This window comes from Syngnathus acus, chromosome 1, assembly GCF_901709675.1.
Source record: "Syngnathus acus chromosome 1, fSynAcu1.2, whole genome shotgun sequence".
In the NCBI taxonomy this organism is placed as follows: Eukaryota; Metazoa; Chordata; class Actinopteri; order Syngnathiformes; family Syngnathidae; genus Syngnathus; species Syngnathus acus.
The window spans coordinates 13,094,692-13,104,944 of NC_051087.1; the positions used below are offsets into that span (position 1 = coordinate 13,094,692).

Genomic DNA, 10,253 nt, shown 5'->3' on the forward strand with positions numbered 1-10,253 from the left:
GAGGGATGGTTGCTGGAAATGGGCCTTTTTACACCTTCGTAGATATTGCAGTAATAACCAGACGTTTGCATCGAGAATCGTCATTTACCACATTAACGTGAGCAATGTATCAAGTGTATTCTTGATTAGTTTAATGTTATCCTCGTTGAAAAAAATACCAATTTGATATTCAAAATAAGAACATTTCTAAGTGACCCCAAACTTTTGAATGGTAGTGTACATTCAGCTGCTGCGCCGGGAATTTAACAACTGGGGCTCACACCTTGGTTTGCATTTCATGAAACACACTAATTCTTAAATACAAAACATCCCAATGTGTGTGGTAAATAAATATTCCTGACTATAACTAAATACCCCTGCATGCACAGATAGTACATTTTTGGGTGACATGGCCGACTGGGTTGATTTTATGTTCAGACTGAAGCATTGTTACTTCTACTTCAGTATTACCGTATGGGCCCAAATATAAGACGACCCTGATTATAAGACGACCCCCTCTTTTTCAAGACTCAAGTTTGAAAAAACCAAATCTAACTTTTATACAGAAAATAATTACAGTACATCTGAAACAAATGATTATAACAATATATTCGAGAGAAAAAGCATGTTATTTTGCCTCATTCAAATCATGCAAAGACTGTCTATCATATCTTAATATCTGTACATATAAATATGTACACTTAAGTGCAACCACATTTGTAAATGAATGGCTTCTGGTTTTACCATTTTCTGTTATCTCTTCTCTTATTTTTTCTTTTTTCTTTCTTACCGCTATTTTTTATTTTTCTTCTTCTCCGTGCTACCGCTATTTCTATTTTTATTCTTCGTGACAGGGGTGCGCTTTGGCCTGGGGAGTTAAGTTCAGTATTCGTTTTAAAGATATCTGGCGCCATCTAGCGTTGTGAATGGGTGTAATGTCTAGACCCTGAATGTAAGACGACCCCCACTTTTTCATTCTTATTTCAATGCAAAAAACTTATATTCGGGCCGATACGGTATTGACCAGTAGCTGTCCCTAATGAGCATACGGCGCTTTGAGAAAGGAATCGCTTCTTAACACATTTGGACAAAATACAAAAACACTGACCAGACAACAAGGAACACCTGGACCAGACACAAGGGGTTGGAGGGACCTGATTGGGTAACACGAGGGACCGGGTAACTGAACACAAGTGGACACAATATCCTAACAAGACAGACACACAAAGGAACATGAGAAAAGCTGAAAAGGAACTCCAAATCACAACCAAATCCATGACCACTTTGAAGTGGGAAGTTTTGTTCATTGAAAATGACATGTTGAAGTAAGCGAGTGACAATCCAGACCTTAACCACATCATGCTTCTGGACTGCCAAAACCTCATCCACCGGCACACACCAGTGGACTTTGTTCACAACCTCATACGTGTTGTGGTCAAGGGAAGCACATGGGAACTGGAGGGTACTGATCTTTGTGTCCAAGACAGGTTGTTCCTCCAAAGCATTCCCTGACTCATCATTTATTCTAGGTAGGTATGTATAAACAATGTTAAACTCTCCAATTAACTCATCTGTTTTCCGATTGCCTAATCCATAAGAGAGAAAATGGTACGAGAGGTCATTTGCAGGGGAAGCAGAGTGTGTCACATGCTTACTTTGCTTCTTGCTGTCTAAGGACTGACTGAAGTGGTTGGACATGGTTTTCCTCATGGCACTGAGCCTCTGCTACATCCTCCTCCTAAAAATTAAATTAAAAGTTGGAAAGTCACAATATAGAACATTCTATGTGGCTGATAATTACCAAGTTTCTTGAAAATAAGTATTGTGCTCAACTCTAATTTTCAGTTGTATTTGAAAAAGTCATTAGATTTGTATTATTTTTTTCCTTCAGCTTGAAACAAAATCAGTTTTATCTCAAGTGTATAATATTCAAATAGTGAACCAAGTCAATTTACTGTCGTATAAGAACAATTATATATACTGTATCTTTATTCACCCTTTTATTAATCTGCCCTTCAACGCATTCCTGTTGTTCGGTCATTCCATCCATTTTGTCTGTGGCAGTTCTCAGATCATATTCTTAATTTCTGCAGCAAGACAGACGATTAGTGCAACCTTGCTTTTGTGAATACAAGTACCTTTCAGTAATGGTCTACATTGTAAATCATAACCACATTGCAGTTTTGAAGTGTTGCTTTCTTATTTTTATACTGTAAACAAACTTGTCTCTCTCGCTCTCTCTCTCTCTCTCTCTCTCTATATATATATATATACACATATACCTATGTATTGTATATAAAACGTTTTACGTAATGACTTAGCACTGCTCATTAGGTCATCGTTAAGGCACATAAAGCCGTAACATAAAGTCACGTCGCCATTGCGTTGAAAGGAGAATACAGGAACATAGTGCCTGTGTCAAATGTCGTGTATTTTGCGCGGGCTAACTGACTTATTCAACGAAACGTGCAATGTCATTTCCCAGACAAATGTCACCACCTGCTGGCAAAAAGCACGTTGCGTTTTCAAGTTTTAAAAGAGTGAGCCTTCGGGTTAGTCATGAAACAAAATTGGAAAACTACAGTATTTAGACATCGTTATATCTAAAACAGTCATTTTACTCTTAAAAACATTTATCATATTCGAAGGCAGTTTTTTTTTTTTTTTAAATAATTTTTTGGTATTGATAGTTTTTTTTTTTCTTCTCCATAGTTTTGAAGCTTGCGTTCAATTTGTTTCGTGTTGTTCCAAATGTTTCTCTCAACACAAACAAGCATAGGCTGGTGACCATGTCTTGCTCACCTTATATAAATCTCCTGGCATCACTACAAGTGATGCATTGAGTCTTAATGTGCAGGTAAAAAATGATCAGATTGTGTGGTCTTCATTAAACAATCACTATGCAAGATACCCCAAAATTTAAGTATTGTCAGCATTAAAAGCTTGGGGTCCAAAGTATTTTTTTTGCTTGTCAGGACCCTTGTATACAACAATACTTGTCAATAAAAAACAGTAAGCACTTGTTTTAGTCGCGCCTTTACCGTCACAAGTCATTAATGCTGTAGTGGTTCATGTCCAACTTCAGTGCAAGCAGCCTAGATTCAGTTCCCACTTTGTGACCCTGAACAGGATACGCAGTGTAGAAATTGGATGGTTTGATGGATAGACACCACAATGCACCTCAATTTGCATGACATTTAATTGTAATTACTTCATTATGTGCTCAAAATAAAAAAAACATTGTATAAACATATTCAATATACAGTAATACAAAAATAAATTTTAAAAACTGACTTCAAAAGTCACGTCAACTGGAGCGCCCATGTTTTGTGTAGACAATACAAAACTAACCCAGACATTTTGCTTTGTTGCTTTCCCCAAATACAAATTTGATACATGAGAATCCACTTAAATATCTGCCGTAACTGAAGAATTGAAGACCAATCAGTTACGGTCTGTCTTGCTGATATGGGCTCAGTGACAGGAAGAGTGTTTTCAGGACTGAATTTGAAGTTGCTGGTGATGAAGAACCTACTAAATGAAAAAGACAACTTGCATCACAACTCATCAGTTTCTCATCATGGTGTTCATGAGCATTCTGTTGGGTCTTCTTACCAATGGAAGGAGCATCGCTTTGAGCGGTATCTGAGGAAAGAGCTGCTGGCTGGTACAAACGATTTGGTTGAGACATGGATGGTGGCGAGTGGAAACCGAGAGGGGTGGCAAATAGGCCGAAGAGAGAACTAGCACGAGGCTGGTCTGGTTCAGCGGTCGTTTTTATGGGATCTTGGCATTTGACGTTAGTAGACTTGGGAGAAGCTGTCAAGTTGCGGGTTATGGATGAAATTGTTGAATTCTGAGCGTCATGGATGCTTCTTGCAAAAAGGCTTTTAAATGGCGTTTGCAAGGTTTTATAAGGTGCAGACACGCTAAGGCAGTCAGTTTTACAATGTGTTGTAGTTCCACTAGAACAATGTACCTTTGGCGCCTCGGAAGTGAGAGTAGATTGTGTGTGACACTGCAGAGGAAGGTGATTGTTTTCTGAGAAGGGGCTGGCAAGTGCAGCGGGAACCGAAGCACTCTCTTTGAACTGTGTGGACCTCTGAGATGACGGACTAAGGGAATGGAAATCATGCACCTGACGGGACTTGGAGGGTGGTGAGTGTTTCTGAGGAGATATCAGGTGAGGGGGGCTTGAAAAAAGGCTTTGTAAGCCCCGCTTGGAGGACTTGAGCTGTTGAGCACTGTCTGTTGTTAGATGCTGGGTTTTGTCTCTTCTCGGACCCTGAAGAGGGCTCCTAGGTCTTGTGTGTTCTGCTCTCATGTTTTCTGGAGACTCCTCTGCTTCTGTGACTTTTGAAGTCGTAGTAGGCGCTGCCGTATCGTCACAATGACTGTCTTGAGCCACTTTGAGGGCTGTTGTATTTTTCAAAGTCTCTCTCAGCACTTTGTTTTGTGTACCTAATAAATTGGAAGCTTTGTTATTTGGGCTTGCGGAACTCCGCTCGTCTGCTGGAGTGTAAGATACGACCTGAAGCGTTGGTGCAGCATTGGTAGGTGAGCCACTCCAAGTTGAGCTATCTGTGGATGTAGATGCTCTGAGGACAACATTAACTGAGTAAGGGACCTCACAATGATTTTCTGAGTCACTGCAACCAGGGGAAGTGGGAAGGACAGGGATGATAGTCGGATTTGGACTTATGTGAGTTTTGAAGACGCCGGACGACTGAAGGCCCAGGACTGCTTCAACAGAATATAAAACTGGTGGCTCAGGACTGAGGTTACTTGACAGAGACTGGCAAGCTGGTTCACATGGCTGACCATCTTCTTGAGTGACATCATCTACTTCTTCACTCTGACATGTTTCCTCATTATTTGCATTTGAGGTGGCACTGTTATAAAAGTTGAACCTGGAAAAAGAAAACAATTCTTTTATTGTGAGTCCAGCTGCAGATGCAATTCTACATATTGGGTTAGCACATACTTGAAGGGCTGTTCTATGTTATCAGACGCCTTATTTTCTTCTTCGAGATTGGGTGCTTGCGTGACCTCCGGCTCATCTACTGTCACGGACTGAACTGAAGACTGCTCAGTTTTCTTGGCAAGCTCCATTTCATATTCCATAAACTGCAGAAAAAGAAATGGTTAGTAGTTTGGAAGTTGTGAAATTGCAAGAAGTACGCAACTGCGCACCCTTTGGGAATATTGCATTTCGGCATAAATTGGTCATAAAATGTGATCTGATTTTCATCTAATGGACACCATTTTCTTGAAGCAATACCACACAATTATGTTGACATGTTTTTTTGTTTTCTGGAAGTCATTAGATTTTTCTTCACATCACAATGCACTTGCCACGCGAAGGGAGAGTAGCAGCAGTGCGAATCTGCCATACTATGGACTGATGAACATCAAAACTTGACCCTTGTCACCGTTTCCACCTTCGTACAAGTGAGTAGTTCTGAACTGTAGGTGTTCTGATGACATTTTAGATAAGTCCTGGTTTGGACAGGGCAACCAGCATCTCCAATCTTATCATTCATCGGATAGTAGTTTTGATGAGTCGAGACTGACTAATCTAAATGATTGTTTGGCGTTAAACGTACCGCGCTTGTCTTTTGTTGTGACTTGTGATTAGGCTCAGATCAAAATTGATGATAAATCTATGGATGAATCAATGTCAGGGTTTTTCCTATTTATTTTTGCAATTGAAAGGTGAACAAAGCAAACTTCATACACCCACCTCATTCAGCAATTTCATGGTGATGTCATTAAGCGGCTCATGAGAAAACCTACAGTCGTCTCCTTTAGAGCACTTTCCCTTTTTATGGAAAAATTTGCATGGGAAAGACCGTGCATAGCTGTTAAGGAAAATATTAAAACGTAAACACTTTGGCCTCTACCCTAATGTGAAACTTGACCCAAACAGCAGGTCCGCGTAGGCTATGCTACATTTTACCGAAGCGTCTTTACCTGTAGTGGAGTCCACTATGACTTTGTTTTGGCTAAAGCAAAGGATATTGTGCATAAACGGGCATTTCTCCCCTTTCATGCAGGCTCCCTGCATGTAATACTTGCAACGCGTTTTGACGAGATCGTTCTCAGGCTCAATGTGTTGCATTTGACAGTTGTCACCCTGCAACAAGAGGAAGAGAATACAGCAATTTATCAACACCTTACATACTGAAGTTTTGTTGGATATCAGTTTCCAGTACATCACCCACCTTGATGCACTTTCCATGAAGAAAATGTCGGCAAACCATTTGTTCATTCACCAACAAAATATTCTGTTCCTTAAACTCTTCTGTGAAATATTTGACTGGCTAAAAAGAGAAAGAACTTTAAGAATGGCAGTAAATTCAGCCACTTGAATCTGTCACAATTATAAATCTCACCCGAGTCTTAATTCTGTTCTGTATATGATTTCTGCGTTCTGTTCTGTCTGCAGGTTTCCTTGAACTTTTTGTCTGATGGCGTCCCCCTCCATTTTGAGGCTGTCCTCGCTTCTGCTGTCGACCTTTCTGCTGCTTGGTCTGTTTTGTCTGTTGTTGCCGGTTGCCATTGTGGTTTGTTTGAAATTTGGGGCCACTGTAACTGACCTGATTGGCACAGTTATATGGTGACCCCTTGGTGAAGCCAGCCCTTTTATTCTTGTGGTCAGTGAGCTGCACGTGATAGTCAAACGACTTGGAATAATCTTGGGTGTCCAAATCGGGCTTGCTTGCCTGTGTCCAGTTACGTTGCTTCTGTGAAAGGAATGTGAGGGTTATCACTTTACAGTGGAAAATTCTCACAGCACCCCACCAAAAAAATGTCACAATTATATACTGTAAACGAATATAATCATCTCTTGTCAATTTAGGGCTGTTTAGTTGAACTCAAGATTACACACAGTGTATGAAAGACACTTTCTCCCTCATTGTCCAACACGAACTCGTACAATTTTTGTTGTTCTAACTAAGCCAGCTGAAATTATCAAAGGTATGTGCTGAATTTTGGGACAATGAGAGAAGGATTTGTGTCAGCAATTTTTCATGACTTTCTTTCCAAGTCAGAAGTATGGATACATTGCTTTAGCTTTGTAAATCAAATGGCCTACGTGAAATGTTTTGTATATGCTTACACAAATATACTGTACTAGTAGAAATTGTGGCCAATTTCCCCTGACGGAACTGGTGTAATCAAGTTTGGAGGCTTCCTTGCTCACACATGCCTTTTCAGGTCTGCTAATAAATGTTGAACACGACTGAGATTCTGCTCTGTGACGGCCATTCCATGAAAACATTGACTTTAGATGTTCTTAAGACACTTTGCAACCAGTTTGGCAGTATGTTTTACGTCGTTGCCCATTTCTGAACCATTTGCACCCAAGATTTAAGATGTTGTTTAATTATGTCCACGTTTATTTTGTCAATGCACCAGTCCCTCCTGCAGCAACTCAAACCCACAAGAAAATCTATCAATCAAGAGAGAAAGTTAGTGAACAGCATCAGTGTGACCCTAATGTGATAATACTGTAAAATTTGAGCATTTAGTTAACATTTAAATGATGCCGTCTGCTCTTAACAAGCTCTTCACTCTTTCGCAAGGACTAAGACAAAAGCAGCCGTTTGACCGTCTGACGCAGCATTAATATGCAAAATATTAAAGTACATTTAGATTGTGGTTAAATGCTAATGCTTGTGAGGTTTTACACGGTTTAACATACCTTTGTATGGGGACCAGGTTGCTCACCCTCGCTCGTCCTCTTTTTGCTTGTAGTACTTTGAACCTTGTCAATGTCGCCCCTTATAAGAAATGGATGAGTTAAAAGTAGCATTAGCGAGGCTTAATGTAAAAGTGTATCAAATGCAAACTTAAATACGAAGGTTGCCGCTACTACCTGACTGTAAAAGACGTCGCATCACTTCCAGAAAGACTCGCGAAGAGGTTTGTGAAAGACATTATGACAAAAACAAAATAATGTCTTTCAGTTTACGTCGCATTACGTTTCCGATTTGGTCTTGTCCCGTAAATTTGGCGTCACAAAGCTTTGCTGCGTTCGTGGTCCCTCGGAATGTTTTCGTTTTAATTGAAATGAGTTCAAACTGCGAGCAATATCTGTGGTGATTACAGAAACATAAATAGGGCTGCATGTAAAAAATAAGATTAAGTGTATTAAGTAATAAGTAGAAAGAATTAAATGTTCAGCTAAGAAATTACATTGATTGGGTAACACATGCCAATATACTTGTTTGTTTCAAAGGGGTCAGTACAGAACAACATGCTTTATTTTGTATATATATATATATATATATATATATATATTAGGGGTGTAAATCGCGGGTTTTGTCACGATACGATATTATATCGATACAAAGGATCACGATAGGATTATTGCCGATATCTTAAAGCCTGCTGTGATTCATTCACGATACATCACGATATAGTGCTCCACGATCGATATTTTTTTTTTTTTTTTTTAAATTAAAAATATAGAACAATATCCTGATTTATAACAATTCATACGCAAAATCAACAAGGTACTGCAAACTCTTTATTTAGGAAATTACAAGAGTATTGTAGTATACAAAGTGCTTATTTTAACACTGAACTTTATCGAATTCCTATATTTTTTCTCATATAAGTAAAGAAAAATGAATATTCTTTCTTTTTTTGTAATACCATTAACTTTAAAGTGCATTACTGAACTATTTATTTACAATCATTTTAATTGTCCGTTGAGCCATCTTTTCTTTGGAATCCAAAGTGCTTCCAAACGAATGACTTGAAGCCCAAAGGGGAGCGAATTTCCTCGTCTTCTTGGACACTAGCCATAGCACCAGCCCAGGAGCCGCGTAGTTGTCGGCTCCCCTTTCACGTGCCTGCTCTGCTCACAACACAGCACGCCGCGCACTGCTCCCGAAAAGAGGAAGCAAGCAACAATGAACTGGATTTCAAAATAAAGTCGCGTCTAATGTCCGAGGTCAAACACGGCGATATAAATCGATGTTTACGTTTAGCATCGATGCCAATAAATCGTAGAGCATTATATCGATTAATCGATGTGTGTCGATGAATCGTTACACCCCTAATATATATATATATATATATATATATAGTATATATAAATTAATATTATATATATATAATATACACATATGTACATCTGTTTAGGGACTGTGTGGCACGATGTGGCCGACCAATGGCACTTAAGTTGCTCATCCCTCACCTATTTGATATATATATATTATATATATTTGTTTTTGGGTTATGGAAGTGGATCTTCTATACATGATTTGAGAAATGTAGTGTAATGGAAAAGAAAATACAAGATTTTGCATGTATGCACATATTTTGTCCATAATTCAAATGGCATTTCGACATATGTACATCTGTTTAGGGACTGTGTGGCACGATGTGGCCGACCAATGGCACTTAAGTTGCTCATCCCTCACCTATTTGATATATTTGCTGACACTTTGGAGACTTACTCAAATTTGAGCCATTGGAAATTAGAAGTTCAATACGTTTAGATTCATCTTCATGTTGTCCTTGGACTCAAGTTGGCTCACAAAAGGTGATTCTTGGTGCTTTGCTGCACTATCAAGGGGACGACACTGTAAAACATGCAGTGGCGTTAAAGTGTAACGCAACAAAATTATACTCGTCATGGCTACCATGTCTCATCACAACATCAAGTATTTTAAAACGCTGAATGATTATTGTCTTCCTCTATACTGGTTTAATAATGGCAATACATACTGTAATCACGAAGTTGCAAATCATTTCTACTGTACTGTTACACAGTTGCAAATAATACTGGTACTCTTGAACGTTGGCGGGTTAACTTGATTGACCCTGGACAAGATCTGCTTCTTTTAAAATCGTTTTGTCAAATAAAGACCATCATAAGTATTAAAACACACACATCAGATACAAAGACTAATGCAACTCTCTTAGTGTTCCATTTAACAAAAAAATTAATTGCAAACATTTCTTTGGCATTTGGCTTACTGTATTCCCTGTTTCCATGGTACATACTATTGTTATTTTGGCGATACCTCACTGGACCAGGAGCACACCTGACCAACTGAGAAAACTTCCCCAAACCTAACAAGAGTTGTGAGTTTGTTTTAAATAAGTGAGACTACAGTAAATCTAATGAAATCAGACTGAACAGTGCACTGTATGAATGCGTGCCATTAATCACAGAGTGATTACAAGTTCTGCAAGACAAAACCTGGACTTTGTTCCTCCACATGTGAGGTTGTCCTGACGTCTGCATGCTCAAA

At 39.1% G+C, this 10,253-nt stretch overlaps 1 protein-coding gene across 4 annotated transcripts; it reads right to left on the bottom strand.

Moving 5' to 3' along the window:
• Nucleotides 1-3,160: 3,160 nt before the first annotated feature.
• Nucleotides 3,161-8,014, bottom strand: LOC119128096 (zinc finger CCCH domain-containing protein 6-like). Of its 4 annotated transcripts, none has more exons than XM_037260244.1 (9): nucleotides 7,862-8,010; nucleotides 7,688-7,766; nucleotides 6,375-6,725; nucleotides 6,204-6,302; nucleotides 6,001-6,115; nucleotides 5,723-5,832; nucleotides 4,964-5,106; nucleotides 3,595-4,889; nucleotides 3,161-3,510 (listed from the first exon to the last, which is right to left on the bottom strand). In XM_037260244.1, exons 1-9 carry the CDS (start codon nucleotides 7,921-7,923, stop codon nucleotides 3,428-3,430), a joined length of 2,337 nt encoding a protein of 778 aa, XP_037116139.1. In that variant the 5' UTR covers nucleotides 7,924-8,010; the 3' UTR covers nucleotides 3,161-3,427. The 4 variants fall into 4 exon arrangements, with proteins under 4 accessions (XP_037116139.1, XP_037116131.1, XP_037116149.1 ...); XM_037260236.1 differs by having other exon boundaries at nucleotides 3,161-3,513; XM_037260264.1 differs by lacking the exons at nucleotides 3,161-3,510; nucleotides 3,595-4,889; nucleotides 5,723-5,832 and having other exon boundaries at nucleotides 5,038-5,106; nucleotides 5,953-6,115; nucleotides 7,862-8,014.
• Nucleotides 8,015-10,253: the final 2,239 nt, after the last annotated feature.